This window comes from Thalassophryne amazonica, chromosome 8 (assembly GCF_902500255.1).
Source record: "Thalassophryne amazonica chromosome 8, fThaAma1.1, whole genome shotgun sequence".
NCBI classification, from domain to species: domain Eukaryota; kingdom Metazoa; phylum Chordata; class Actinopteri; order Batrachoidiformes; family Batrachoididae; genus Thalassophryne; species Thalassophryne amazonica.
The window spans coordinates 101,268,479-101,284,883 of NC_047110.1; the positions used below are offsets into that span (position 1 = coordinate 101,268,479).

The following is a 16,405-nucleotide window of genomic DNA, read 5'->3' on the forward strand; positions in this document are numbered from 1 at the left end:
GATCCAGTTCAAAAACAAAACAAAACGAAACCAAGAAGGTTGTCGGATTAGTTCCTCCAAATCCCAGTTTCTTTCTGTGTGAAGTTTAGCTTCCTTCCAACATCAAAATATGCCAGCAGGGTTTGATGCCAAGATTGGCACTCAAGTCCCTGTAAACACATTTATCTATTCTGGTGTGGCATTGAGGTGCTACCCCTACCAGGACATAGTAATGCACAAGTTGCATACATGCCTGCCTCTGTTTAAATGCAGTGACAAAACTCTTTAATCAGTCATCAAAGCATCTAAAATGAACAAATCCCAGATGTCTGCTGCTCCTGCCAAAGTGGATGCTGCTGCTAGAAGTCACTGTCAAGGGAAGGGTTAATACTTACTACCGAGTTAGCCGCTAACACTAAAATTAACCTTGGCCACAGCTGGGTCCCATTAGCCTGGAACAGCACCGAGAGGATGTGCGTCTACCATCCACTTTTACATTCACACACAAACACACATTACTGTGCATCCAGTTGCCAGGTTCAACCTGGCTGTGCTTGCCTTTGGGTTTGGCCCCATCTGTGTTTGGAAATGAAGGCATGAGTGGTGGAAGGATAAGAATGAGTGAAGGAGTGAATGACGAAGGTTACAGTGGGAGCGAAGATGACAACAAAAAAAGAAGGAATGAAAGGAGAGAGACTTAAAGTGTGAACGCTCACATTAGACACCACAAGCACAACAGATGGATTACAAAAATATGAAGAAACAAAACATGAAGGCAAAAAGAAAAAAAAAATGTAGAAAGAAAAAAGGAAAAAAACTGAGCATCAGTTTGAATCATACAGTAGTTGAAGAGCTACAGTCACATGCGTCACTGCTTCTATAATTTAGCATGCTTCTGTCTACACTCACGAAGGGGAGCTCTCGTTCACTTTTTTGTCTAACAATATTTTACAAAAAACAAAAAAACCTCACCATCTCCAAACACCAGCGATCTGTGCGAGTGTGTTTGTGTGAGACTTTGTGTGCACATTTTGCTTTGACAGTAATTAAAAGAAGCTGCAATGTACACAACATCTCTGCCATGACCAGAGTCCACAGGGATGTCCGGCAAAATGTGTGTGTGTGTGTGTGTGTGTGTGTGTGTGTGTATTGATGTGACTCGGAATCCTGTTGGTTCCTCAGTAAACAACAATCTACATTTCCTTGAACTTATTTTAAACATGTGGAATATGTATTATATGAAAGTGAAGATGGAAATTTTATACGTCTGTCTTTTTCTCCTTTTTTTAATTGGATCAGCTTGATCAGACAGATAATAATAATAATAATTTATTAATTTATATAGCGCCAAATCACGAGTAATCGCCTCAAGGCGCTTCACAAACATTTAAAAACAGAATAAAATGAAATAAGATTAAAACACAATAAAAAAATTTTACCATAAAAGGTAAAAGAAGTAAAATAAATAAAACGAATAAAAAAAAGACACACAATCATATAAAATACTAATGATAAAACAGGGAGAACAGATGTGTCTTCAACCTGGCTTTAAAAGTCTCCACAGAGTCCGACTGACGTATTAGCGCAGGCAGATCATTCCACAGAGCTGGGGCGCGGTGATAAAAAGCTCTGTAACCCGCTGACCTTTTCTTCACCCTCGGGACACACAATAGTTCCGCACCCTGTGAACGCAGAGCCCTTGCCGGCACATAGGACTCAACCAGGCCGGCCAGATAGGGGGGCGCCAGCCTGTGAACCATTTTATAGGCCAATAGTAACACCTTAAAATCCAATCTCAAGGAGACCGGAATCAGATCCAATCTGGATCTGATTCTGACTCACCAGGATTGTGTGAGGTGCATTAGGTTGTTCAACTGTAATGGGATGAGAAGATCAGATTGTCAGCACATTTATCAGGACCTTCACGTGTGTGTGAGTTTGTTCTGCAGGACGCCTGTGAAAATGCTTTACATTGATGACTCGCGGTCTCATTAAAACTTCATAGATCTGTGAGCACCGATGAGGTGACAAAGAAGAGGGGATCATCTTACACACGCACACACACACACACACACACACACACACACACACACACACACACACACACACACACACACACACACAGCATCTCCTTCCGTTAGGATGCTTGTGTTAAATAATTAACAGGTTGAGATTAGTCCGTCAGCCTTGGGGCAAGAAGGTCCATCGATTCCCCAGAATGCATTTTTAATGAGCCGCCAGCCGGCATTCTTTTCAGCTGGCCACTGTCCGTGGACAGGCCCTCTGACACACAACCAAAGAGTCCAAACTTGGCGCCAAGGGAGACAATTAACTTGCACATAAACAGAACAGCATCAGCAGCATTGTACTGCACAGTGGACATCACACTGACACCAAACTTACACCTCATCTGCTTTTTAAGTTGTTAATTTTGATGCACCAAAGTGCTTCATTCACATCTTTCACTTTGACACAACAAAGCTGACCAGGAGGCGCTCTGAATGTGTTTTTTTTTCCCCGACTTAACAGACAGAGCAAAATCAATGTGACGCTACTTGAAACATGTTCAGAAGAGAGACATCAACAACACATTTAAATACTAAGTTTTCTTTTGGCATTCTGTGCTTGTTGCAAAAAAAAAAGAGGAAGAGAAAGAGAAGTCGAGATGTTTCTGCAAATAAACACCGACAGACTCAAGTGCAACAACACAGCTGTAATATCATCCACGTGATCAACACACAAAACATGTCTTCAAATCTGACTGAAGAGATTCTGGCAGCAGTTCTTTGAATGACTGCAGATTATGTTTTTTTTAAGACACTGAAAAAAATGGCCTTCAACAAATAATATTTTGTTTTTTAGAACTTTTTCACAGTTCTTCACCAAACCGCTGTTAAAAAGCCTGAATGTACTTTTTGTCCTCAAGCCCCACCCACTGCCATTATGACCAGCCTGCTCAAATTTGGTTTGGGCTGTGATTGGACCGTTTCTTTTGTGGCGCCCAAGTTTATCTGTGCACTACCTTCTCTGCCCATGTCTCAGACTCATATATCATTGTTGATTAGAGCTACAATGACTCATCAACTAACTAATTACTAATTGAATTAAATTATTCATCAGTTAATTGTTCTGAGCCATTTATTTAAATGTCCAAATTCTCTGTTTTCAACATCTTAAATGTGACAATTTTCTTGTTTCCTTACTAGTAATATGAATATCTTTGGGTAAAGGACAAAACAAGACAATGGAGGACATCAACTTGAGCTTTGGGAAACACTGATTAACATTTTTCACAATTTGACATTTTATGGACCAAACAACTAACTGATAATCAAAAATAATGATAATTTATGCCCTGATTAATCAATAATGAAAATAATATTTGCAGCCTTATTTTTTTGTTTTTGCACTTTTTAAAATCTATCCTTCCAATATGTACTGGAAATGAGTGGTTTGTATCTTGTGGTATGGCCTCAGTAGTCCTGCTCCCAAGGGCTCCTTCCAATGTTAGGTTGTAATACCTTCATCTCTGCATCATTTCTGCACCCAATTCTACTTCTAGATTGCGTGTGTGTTTCTTGGACTTGCCCTACCTTCCCTGCCTCTCTCTCAAAGTCGACGTATTCCCTTGTAGGAACCTGTCTTTGTTCTCCGTGCATGCTGGCTGGAAAAAACTGAAGAGAGAGGTTGGTACCTGTAGCTACAAAGGCCTGAAGAAGAGAAAGAGAGAGAAACACAGACTGATTAAAGTCAATTCTAAAGGTTCAAAATTACCAACACCACAAAAAAAAAAAAAAAAAAACCCCACTACAAAAGCACTTAACTTTTGACCCACATCTGTCGCCCCAACGTCAGTTTCAGTATGCTGAGTTAACAAAGGACTGCTCAAACCAGTGTTAATTTGAACATTTTTGGGTTTAGTTTAAGTAAAAAAAAAAAAGTAGTTATCTAAAACGTTTGGTATTAGTCAATTAAACATCATAAAATTAGAGTCAATTAAGTCTCCTCTAGAATAAGTTGACTAAAATTGTATAATAGAAATAAAAAGTCATTTATTTGACTAAAACTAGATCAACTAAAACTAATTGTTTGTATTTAGTTGAAGCTAAATAACATTTTAATTGACTAGAACTAAAAATAAACCAAAATATGCTGTCAAAATTAACACTGGCTCAAACTTAGCAAAGTTCCCAAAGTTCTGTTGCAGTATTTGTACTTGCATTTGCAACAACTGCTGTCAAAAAAATTATCTGATAATGGATCAAATTCAACATTCACATTATTTATACTGACAGTATTAAGGTAGACTTACACTTTACCTTCCTTTCACAACATGCACAAAAACTGGTCATTGTAGTAGTATTTTGTGTGTACTTGAATGATTAAAACATTATTCACTGGGCGGCAGATTTTAAGCAAAATGGTTGCCTGATACAAGAAGTAAGTCCTTTACAGTCCCTGAGGGCTGTTGCTTATCTCCAGACTCCACTCTGACATAGGTTACTTCCCCAGTTGAGGCTGGTACCATTAACTTCGTGTCTCATCCAAGCACACAAACAGGTATCATGAGCGGGGTTCAAACCTAGGTTTGCATGTCAGCAGGCCAACTACTTTTCTACTACCTGCTAGGGCTACTTGCTCTACGCCTGATATATGAAAATTTAAGATGAACCAGGAACAGGCTGTAAAAAGCTTCATAACAGCTGAGCTGAGCATTGTATTTGTTAACTGTGGGTTGCTGTCATGACATCATTCAAACGTGATGAACTGCTAACAGTTGTAGTTATGGTCTGGTGTCACTTCTTCATTCTTCTTTGCATTGACATGGTTCTACTTCTGCTGCAATTAACACTGCACATCATAGATGTACTACATTAATTTAGGAGAAAATGTAGAAAGAATGCTGAGAAGGAATGTAGTCTAGACATGAGGTCATATCAAGAAGGAGTAATCCCTCTTTTTTTTTAGCTCTGTTTTGCCTCTTATGTGTGTGGACTAAAATATGTTGTTCTTTAGTTTCAAAATTCTGCACTGAATACTTCAGTCATCTGTTGTGTCCATGGTTTCAGGTTGTCTGAAACAGGGGTTGGTAAGAGAGAGAGACCCCATTCTGAATCCTAGCCTGATGCCCATCAAATCTGGACAGATGGATCTGTTTTATGTTTACTGACGAATAACCATTAGGTTGGTTTCCTTCTCATTTACTATTATTTTAGCACCTACAGTAGTGTTCAGAATAATAGTAGTGCTATGTGACTAAAAAGATTAATCCAGGTTTTGAGTATATTTCTTATTGTTACATGGGAAACAAGGTACCAGTAGATTCAGTAGATTCTCACAAATCCAACAAGACAAAGCATTCATGATATGCACACTCTTAAGGCTACAAAATTGGGCTATTAGTAAAAAAGTAGAAAAGGGGGTGTTCACAATAATAGTAGTGTCACATTCAGTCAGTGAGTTCATCAATTTTGTGGAACAAACAGGTGTGAATCAGGTGTCCCCTATTTAAGGATGAAGCCAGCACCTGTTGAACATGCTTTTCTCTTTGAAAGCCTGAGGAAAATGGGACGTTCAAGACATTGTTCAGAAGAACAGCGTAGTTTGATTAAAAAGTTGATTGGAGAGGGGAAAACGTATATGCAGGTGCAAAAAATGATAGGCTGTTCATCTACAATGATCTCCAATGCTTTAAAATGGACAAAAAAAAAAAAAAAACAAAAAAAAACAGAGACGCTTGGAAGAAAATGGAAAACAACCATTAAAATGGATAGAAGAATAACCAGAATGGCAAAGGCTCACCCATTGATCAGCTCCAGGATGATCAAAGACAGTCTGGCGTTACCTGTAAGTGCTGTGACAGTTAGAAGACGCCTGTGTGAAGCTAATTTATTTGCAAGAATCCCCCGCAAAGTCCCTCTGTTAAATAAAAGACATGCAGAAGAGGTTACAATTTACCAAAGAACACATCAACGGGCCTAAAGGGAAATGGAGGAATATTTTGTGGACTGATGAGAGTAAAACTGTTCTTTTTGGGTCCAAGGGCTGCAGACAGTTTGTGAGACTACCCCCAAACTCTGAATTCAAGCCACAGTTCACAGTGAAGACAGTGAAGCATGGTGGTGCAAGCATCATGATATGGGCATGTTTCTCCTACTATGGTGTTGGGCCTATATATCGCATACTAGGTATCATGGATCAGTTTGGATATGTCAAAATACTTGAAGAGGTCATGTTGCCTTATGCTGAAGAGGACATGCTCTTGAAATGGGTGTTTCAACAAGACAACGACCCCAAGCACACTAGTAAACCAGCAAAATCTTGGTTCCAATCGAACAAAATTAATGCCTCGCAGATGTGAAGAAATCATGAAAAACTGTGGTTATACAACTAAATACTAGTTTAGTGATTCACAGGATTGCTAAAAAAGGCAGTTTGAACATAATAGTTTTGAGTTTGTAGTGTCAACAGCAGATGCTACTATTATTGTGAACACCCCCTTTTCTAATTTGTTTTACTAATTTTATAGCCTTAAGAGTGTGCATATCATGAATGCTTGGTCTTGTTGGAATTGCGAGAATCTATTGAATCTACTGGTACCTTGTTTCCCATGTAACAATAAGAAATATACTCAAAACCTGAATTAATCTTTTTAGTCACATAGCACTACTATTATTCTGAACACTACTGTATCTAAGTTGTGTATGTTAATGCAACCATTTTTAATACAGGTGCATTTCCAAGTTGTCATGAAAATTTCCAGTTTAATCAAAGCTTTGAACCAGTTCAAGGAACATAAATGAAAACCAGAAACAAGTGATGGATTTCTCAGAACAAAAGCCAAACCATAAAGTTTATATTTTTAATGTTCTGGAACAGAACCGTTTATTTTAAATAATGGCAACTTGCAACATTTTTGTTGTTTTATTCCAAATGAAAATATTTTCTGCTTGCAAAACCTTGGTGGTGAGTTCACTTCCTGTCTTTGACTGAATGACATATTAAGCCTGGTTCACACAACAGGATTTTAAAATTATCTTTAGGTTTCCAAAACCTGAGAGACCTCACACGTGAAGATAAAAAAAAAATCATGGATCTAACAGGTTTGGTAAGGACAACAACACCACACACGAACATTCACAGCTCAGACAGGAAATCTCGCAAAATCTCTCGAGATTCAATGTGACTTCAGAGTAAACAAACTGAGGTACTTTGTGGACTATTTAAAACAGAGGGGAAAAAAACAATACAAGGCAGGTAAGGCAGAACAGCTGTTCTGATTTTATTTTCCACTCCGCACGTCTGTCACCTTGCTTTCTTATTGGCTGCACGTCACATTCAGCAGGCTGCGTGCTCGTTTTGGTCGGAGGTCACAACACACGCTGCGATATCGGGCCCAAAAAAATCCATCATGTTGAATATCCTCGATTTGCGATCTGAGTGCTCTTGACATCCTTCCGAGCAGATCAGAGCGCTCTTAACACACCACACACGGCAGGAATATCTGATAAGATTATCTTTATCATCATCACAATTGTCAGGGCGTCCTTAAAATTGTCGGAAGGGGAAGATCGGGTCCGATATCGGCCTAATCATCCTGCCGTGTGAACCAGGCCTTAGGCACATTTTTTTGAATGACAGAGAGAAATTTACCAACTGGAGAAGATTAAAGTAAAATGTGAATGTTTCCAACCAGTGGCGGTAAATATTGTGCCATAATTTTATTTTTTGTTTTGTATTGTTATGTATGTAGAACATTACCGTAAACATTAAAATACATTTTCTGAAGCCCTGAATATTGCAATGTCTGATACAGACTTTACTACATCTTACTGTTTGCACAGAAACCATAACATTAAACAACCCTTACTTGCTTGAGTTGCCCTACGTCACCTGATCCAACCCTTTTGGCAGTATATTCAGGGATGAGTGACCCTTTCCCATTCCAAACACTCATTTTATTAAACCTCTACATTCATTTTAAAAACACAGCAAAGAAAGAATAGATATTTTATAGGTTTTTCACTCTCACATAACCACGAAAGCAGGTATCGCCTGAAAATAATTACAGCAAAAATAATTTGTACAATTTCAAATTGTTTTCCTGCATGTGTGCGAGTCTGTTGTATGAGTGCGATACGTGTATTGTTGTGTTGGCAAAGACAGATCAATACTAAGAGCATTAAAGCCGCATCGGAGCTGGAAGCATATGAATTATGCAGCCTGTCAAATCTGTTCTCTCATCACAGAAAGAGAGAACAGAGAGGAAAGAAAAGGTGAATGAAAGAGAGACAAGAGAGAGCAGAAAAGTGTTAAACATGCAGAGTGTGAGAGAGCAAGAAGAACAACCGAGTCATCATTCCTGCTGTATTTGAAGCTTTGAGTTACAACCATCTGATACCAATTTGCTGCCTACTACAGCTGGAGAGGAAAAGGAGGGAAGGAGACGCAGAAAAGACAGAGGATAAAAAGAGAAAGATGAAGAATAAGGAGGAACATATACAGAGAAGAAAAGAAAGAAAGGATGACAAAGAAAGAGAAATAATAGGATTTAAGATGACTGACAAAGTCAGTGAAATAATTACTTAAACAAAAAAACAACAAAGCAGGGGAGAGACGACAGAAGACAAAGAAGAAAAACAAGAAAGGAGGGCAGAGGAAATGAAATCAAACCAACACGGCATGAAAATCAATAGTAGTTTTGAAAGCGACTCGTCTCTCATGAGCCAAGCTGAAGATAATTTACTATGAATTATTTTCCCATTTATCAGATCAATCCTGAACATTTTGCAGTCACAGAGTGCATCTGTGTGTGTGTGTATATAAAATGTGAAATCCCCCAAAGCACAAAGCTGCATTTATACGCTACATTAAAATTTACAAGAAAATAATTTGAAGTAGAAAAATGAATATATATTCCATAGCAAAAAAAGAAAGAAAGAAAGAAAGGCATGCTTAAATGTGCATATTTAAAACAAATTATGCTTTTTACATCATGTAGGATATTTATGCTGACTAATGATTCCTAATAATTAATAAAACAGGAAAAACAATAATAAACAAGAGCAATCACAGATTTCTGACATCTGCCAATGCGGAACTGGATCACCTCCAAAATGCAGTACAGTCTTCCATGGGCTAATATGTATCTGTGGTACAAATTTGGTGAGAATATGTGAAGTAGTTTTGACGTAATCCTGCTAACAGACACACAGACAAATAAATAAATGCCGGTGATTTTATTATATCCTTGGCGGACGTAAAATGTTGTAGAATTTCTGCTTTAATGCCAGACTGGAAACATTAAGTTAATACACTGCAAATCAACCAAGTGACCAAGTGTGTTTTTCTGATCAAAATATCTAATTATATTTAATACGACACAATCAAATAAAAACTAAAATTTCAGTAAAATTTAAGGATTTGCTTTCAGGCATCTTAAATATCTTGAATTTTGACTCAATCAAATAGTTAAAGTTAAAAAATACTGTTCATGTTTAAAACAATGTGTGAAAATAAAAGATAATTAAGATGTATTTTCCAGAAATAAGTCCACATGCCTTACTAAAGTTTTACTGATGTGACTGTGACTTACAGAGCATCCAGAAAGTATTCAGTGCTTCACTTTTCCCATATTTTGTTATGTTACACCCTTATTCACCTTTTAACTGGTGGTAACTTTTCTGACACCTCCTGCTTAAAACCCAAAAAGTCAGAAGGACCTATCACCAGTGACCTATCACCTTTTAACCCAGAATGAGATTCTCGATCTGTTTTGGCTGTTTTAACTGTTTTTACTTGTTTTAGGTTAATTTTGGGCTTGTTTTTTTATTTGTACTTTGTGGTTTGTTGCCTTTTATATGTCCCCTTGTGTACAGTACTTTGTTTCAGCTGCAGCTGTTTTTAAAGTGCTTTATAAATAAAGCTGATTTGATTTATTCCAAAATGGAGGAAATTAATTTTTTCCCCTCAAAATTCTACTCACAACATCCCATAATGACAACATAAAAAGGATTTTTTTTTTGTTTTGTTTGTTTTTTAATTTTGCAAATTTATTAAAAATAAAAAAAAAACTAAGAAATCCCATGTACATACAGTAACTATTCACACCCTTTGTACAATAGTTTGTTGATGCACATTTGGCAGCATTTACAGCCTCAAGTCTTCTTGAATATGATGCCACAAGCTTGGGGCACCTATCTTTGGGCAGTTTTGTCCATTCCTCTTTGCAGCACCTCTCAAGCTCCATCAGGTTGGATGGGGAGCGTCGGTGCACAGCCATTTTCAGATCTTTCCAGAGATGTTCAATCAGATTCAGGTCTGGGCTCTGGCTGGGTCACTCAAGGACATTCACAGAGTTGTCCTGAAGCCACTCCTTTGATATCTTGGCTGTGTGATTAAGGTCATTGTCCTGATGAAAGATGAATCATCTCCCCAGTCTGAGGTCAAGAGCACTCTGGAGCAGGTTTTCATCCAGGATGTCTCTGTACATTGCTGCATTCATCTTTCCCTCAATCCTGACTAGTCTCCCAGTTCCTGCTGCTGAAAAACATCCCCACAGCGTGATGCTGCCACCACCATGCTTCACTGTAGGGATGGTGCCTGGTGTTCTCCAAACATGACCCTTGGCATTCACGCCAAAGAGTTCAATCTTTGTCTCATTAGACCAGAGAATTTCGTTTCTCATGGTCTGAGAGTCCTTCAGGTGCTTTTTGGCAAACGTCAGGCAGGCTGCCATGTGCCTTTTACTCAGGAGTGGCTTCCATCTGGCCACTCTACCATACAGGCCTGATTGGTGGATTGCTGCAGAGATGGTTGTCCTTCTGGAAGGTTCTCCTCTCTCCATAGAGGAATGCTGAAGCTCTTACAAAGTGACCATCAGGTTCTTGGTCACCTCCCTGATTAAGGCCCTTCTCCCCCGTTCACGCAGTTTAGACGAGCGTCCAGCTCTAGGAAAAGTCCTGGTGGATGTGAACTTCTTCCATTTACAGATGATGGAGTCCACTGTGCTCACTGGGACCATCAAAGCAGCAGAAATGTTTCTGTACCCTTCCCCAGATTTGTGCCAATTAAGCTGTAGAAACATCTCAAGGATAATCAGTGGAAAAAAGATGCACCTGAGCTCAATTTTGAGCTTCATGGCAAAAGCTGTGAATACTTATGTAGATGTGAAAATTATGTACATTATGGGGCATTGTGTGTAAAATTTTCAGTGGAAAAAAATGAATTTCATCCATTTTGGAATAAGGCTTTATCATAACAATATGTGGAAAAAGTGAAGTGCTGTGAATACTTTCCGGAGGTACTGTATATTAGTTTTAATTAAGTATTTTGAAATTCAAGACATATGCTTATTTTTATGGTGTGTTATTGTAAAGTGTGTCCAGGGATTTTATTTTCTGTTCACTTGAGGCTTAAATGATCAAACATTCTAAAACAACAAGTCTGGTAAAATAAATCAATAAATAAATCAATCAATTTCTGTAATTTACGTTTGTAGCATGGCCCAAGCAGAGGGTCACCCCTTTGAGTCTGGTCTGCTTGAGGTTTCTTCCTCAGAGGGAGTTTTTCCTTACCACTGGTCTGGGGGTTGGTAAGGTTAGACCTTACCTGTGTGAAGCGCCTTGAGGCAACTCTGTTGTGATTTGGCATTATATAAAGGAAATACATTGAAAATTGAAATTGAAATCATGGCTGACAGGTGATTAAAAAAAATAATGTAATTATTTGCATGCTTTGTCATTAATTAAGCTACATTAAATGTTATGTTCTATGTGAGCCAGACAGATTGAGCCAGACAGCAAACCTCCATAGAAAAATCATAGTGGATCTGGTCAATTTTCAAAATAAACCATCCGGTGTCGCCTTGTGTACAGTATTTTACACCATCATTAATGACATTAAACACCATTAAAGCAAATAACAAAAAAAGGGGACACCATATAACTACCTAGATTACTACCGCATCACTGGCATTCCAGTCCAACATGCAAACCATTACAACACCACCCTGTTGCAACTGGTGATATCAGAGAGGTGCCGTGCTACCATTGGGCGCTTAGCACTTAGCCTGTTGGTAAGTATTTTAAATTGATGGGACATTTCAGGATTGAGAAACTTCAGTAGTACAAAAATTCCTAACTGCAGATATTGGACTTGATAAGATAAGGTTTCTATCAACAGTTCCATCTGGGTGTCTTTTAAATGTAAAGTTTCCATTCAGGGGACCACGCAGCATTTTACTGTGCACAGAATAAGGGTCAAACTTTATCATGTAGCACAATTAATCTGCACTCTTGTTTTGATGCCAAATCCCCCCTGCCAATAATCAATTAATCCAAATTAACACATTACTTCCAAAGCCATAAAATACAACATTAAATTATTTCAAAAAATTTTGATGTTGATGTTATATTTTGACTCACATTAGTCACAAGGAAATCTGTTTAAAAAGTGATGCGTCACATATAATGTGTATTCAGGCAGCTCACGGGCGCCACTGGACTGCTTTTTATTTATCTATTCCCTTCATGTGTCTCAATAAGTGCTTTATTTAGCCTGATATATTTGCTTTGACTTTTATTCTGATATTTGTTTACACTGTCTGGAGACACGAGTGACCATGAAAATAGCCGGAGGTCTTTAGCGACGTCTGGCTGATAGATAAATTAGCAACGTGATGTCACAGCTGCCTTCAAACCATTAAAACTGTGGCCGGCTTATAAATACAACGTGGACAGACAGACAGACGTGTCCCACTAAAAGATGGTAAAACTGGATGTGCCCTCCCTCACCCACACACACGAACCCTCTGCCCCCTCCTGTGATGATGATGGCATGTTTGTGAAAAATACCTCCAGGATGACGAAGCCGGCAGAAGCTGTCTTGTGTGTATTTGTGTGCCTGTGTGTTTGTGCCAGCAGCCTAAAGGCATCACTCCTGACGTTTACCTTTGATTGAGGACATAAAGTTTCAAAAAGGCTTTGACACTGTGAGCGTATCGTAATCAAATAGAAAAATAACGTGTCCTGACTTGCTTCAAAAGAGGAAACCCGCTCATCGCAAACTTTACCACACGGTGTACTGGAAGAAAACACAATTGGTGTCAGTGCTTCATTAGAGAAAAGAACGAGTAAGAGCTTTGTTTACGTCTGCACAAAAGTGCAGACAGAATCAGATCAAAGAGAGTCAGCTGGGTACAAAACTGGTCTTTGTTTACTACCAAAAGCTATGTTATTTAACCCTTAATGTGGAATGGCAACACATTATGAACGACAATGTGCAGAATGCAGCACAAGAATCTCACATGTGATTCAATGTGATTCGGTGATATCTTGGGCTTCCACAATTAGTCAATCAATTTTTATATCAATGAATCAATTTTTTTTTATATAGCGCCAAATCACAACAAACAGTTGCCCCAAGGCGCTTTATATTGTAAGGCAAGGCCATACAATAATTATGTAAAACCCCAACGGTCAAAACGACCCCCTGTGAGCAAGCACTTGGCTACAGTGGGAAGGAAAAACTCCCTTTTAACAGGAAGAAACCTCCAGCAGAACCAGGCTCAGGGAGGGGCAGTCTTCTGCTGGGACTGGTTGGGGCTGAGGGAGAGAACCAGGAAAAAGACATGCTGTGGAGGGGAGCAGAGATCGATCACTAATGATTAAATGCAGAGTGGTGCATACAGAGCAAAAAGAGAAAGAAACAGTGCATCATGGGAACCCCCCAGCAGTCTACGTCTATAGCAGCATAACTAAGGGATGGTTCAGGGTCACCTGATCCAGCCCTAACTATAAGCTTTAGCAAAAAGGAAAGTTTTAAGCCTAATCTTAAAAGTAGAGAGGGTGTCTGTCTCCCTGATCTGAATTGGGAGCTGGTTCCACAGGAGAGGAGCCTGAAAGCTGAAGGCTCTGCCTCCCATTCTACTCTTACAAACCCTAGGAACTACAAGTAAGCCTGCAGTCTGAGAGCGAAGCGCTCTATTGGGGTGATATGGTACTACGAGGTCCCTAAGATAAGATGGGACCTGATTATTCAAAACCTTATAAGTAAGAAGAAGAATTTTAAATTCTATTCTAGAATTAACAGGAAGCCAATGAAGAGAGGCCAATATGGGTGAGATATGCTCTCTCCTTCTAGTCCCCGTCAGTACTCTAGCTGCAGCATTTTGAATTAACTGAAGGCTTTTTAGGGAACTTTTAGGACAACCTGATAATAATGAATTACAATAGTCCAGCCTAGAGGAAATAAATGCATGAATTAGTTTTTCAGCATCACTCTGAGACAAGACCTTTCTGATTTTAGAGATATTGCGTAAATGCAAAAAAGCAGTCCTACATATTTGTTTAATATGCGCTTTGAATGACATATCCTGATCAAAAATGACTCCAAGATTTCTCACAGTATTACTAGAGGTCAGGGTAATGCCATCCAGAGTAAGGATCTGGTTAGACACCATGTTTCTAAGATTTGTGGGGCAAAGTACAATAACTTCAGTTTTATCTGAGTTTAAAAGCAGGAAATTAGAGGTCATCCATGTCTTTATGTCTGTAAGACAATCCTGCAGTTTAGCTAATTGGTGTGTGTCCTCTGGCTTCATGGATAGATAAAGCTGGGTATCATCTGCGTAACAATGAAAATTTAAGCAATACCGTCTAATAATACTGCCTAAGGGAAGCATGTATAAAGTGAATAAAATTGGTCCTAGCACAGAACCTTGTGGAACTCCATAATTAACTTTAGTCTGTGAAGAAGATTCCCCATTTACATGAACAAATTGTAATCTATTAGACAAATATGATTCAAACCACCGCAGCGCAGTGCCTTTAATACCTATGGCATGCTCTAATCTCTGTAATAAAATTTTATGGTCAACAGTATCAAAAGCAGCACTGAGGTCTAACAGAACAAGCACAGAGATGAGTCCACTGTCCGAGGCCATAAGAATATCATTTGTGACCTTCACTAATGCTGTTTCTGTACTATGATGAATTCTAAAACCTGACTGAAACTCTTCAAATAGACCATTCCTCTGCAGATGATCAGTTAGCTGTTTTACAACTACCCTTTCAAGAATTTTTGAGAGAAAAGGAAGGTTGGAGATTGGCCTATAATTAGCTAAGATAGCTGGGTCAAGTGATGGCTTTTTAAGTAATGGTTTAATTACTGCCACCTTAAAAGCCTGTGGTACATAGCCAACTAACAAAGATAGATTGATCATATTTAAGATCGAAGCATTAAATAATGGTAGGGCTTCCTTGAGCAGCCTGGTAGGAATGGGGTCTAATAAACATGTTGATGGTTTGGATTAAGTAACTAATGAAAATAACTCAGACAGAACAATCGGAGAGAAAGAGTCTAACCAAATACCGGCATCACTGAAAGCAGCCAAAGATAACGATACGTCTTTGGGATGGTTATGAGTAATTTTTTCTCTAATAGTTAAAATTTTGTTAGCAAAGAAAGTCATGAAGTCATTACTAGTTAAAGTTAATGGAATACTCAGCTCAATAGAGCTCTGACTCTTTGTCAGCCTGGCTACAGTGCTGAAAAGAAACCTGGGGTTGTTCTTATTTTCTTCAATTAGTGATGGGTAGAAAGATGTCCTAGCTTTATGGAGGGCTTTTTTATAGAGCAACAGACTCTTTTTCCAGGCTAAGTGAAGATCTTCTAAATTAGTGAGACGCCATTTCCTCTCCAACTTACGGGTTATCTGCTTTAAGCTACGAGTTTGTGAGTTATACCACGGAGTCAGACACTTCTGATTTAAAGCTCTCTTTTTCAGAGGAGCTACAGCATCCAAAGTTGTCTTCAATGAGGATGTAAAACTATTGACGAGATACTCTATCTCCCTTACAGAGTTTAGGTAGCTACTCTGCACTGTGTTGGTATATGGCATTAGAGAACATAAAGAAGGAATCATATCCTTAAACCTAGTTACAGCGCTTTCTGAAAGACTTCTAGTGTAATGAAACTTATTCCACACTGCTGGGTAGTCCATCAGAGTAAATGTAAATGTTATTAAGAAATGATCAGACAGAAGGGAGTTTTCAGGGAATACTGTTAAGTCTTCTATTTCCATACCATAAGTCAGAACAAGATCTAAGATATGATTGAAGTGGTGGGTGGACTCATTTACTTTTTGAGCAAAGCCAATAGAGTCTAATAATAGATTAAATGCAGTGTTGAGGCTGTCATTCTCAGCATCTGTGTGGATGTTAAAATCGCCCACTATAATTATCTTATCTGAGCTAAGCACTAAGTCAGACAAAAGGTCTGAAAATTCACAGAGAAACTCACAGTAACGACCAGGTGGACGATAGATAATAACAAATAAAACTGTTTTTTAGGACTTCCAATTTGGATGGACAAGACTAAGAGACAAGCTTTCAAATGAATTAAAGCTCTGTCTGGGTTTTTGATT

General features: G+C 38.6%; 1 protein-coding gene across 4 annotated transcripts in view; it reads right to left on the reverse strand.

Annotated features, from left to right (window-relative positions):
* cbfb (core-binding factor subunit beta) overlaps nt 1-16,405 on the reverse strand; it is a 73,773-nt gene that overhangs the window by 46,027 nt on the left and 11,341 nt on the right. For all 4 annotated transcript variants that reach the window (XM_034177094.1, XM_034177093.1, XM_034177092.1 and 1 more), the window contains exon 3: nt 3,573-3,689. In XM_034177094.1, the coding sequence (XP_034032985.1) occupies nt 3,573-3,689 (117 nt within the window). The remainder of the gene's footprint in view (nt 1-3,572; nt 3,690-16,405) is intronic.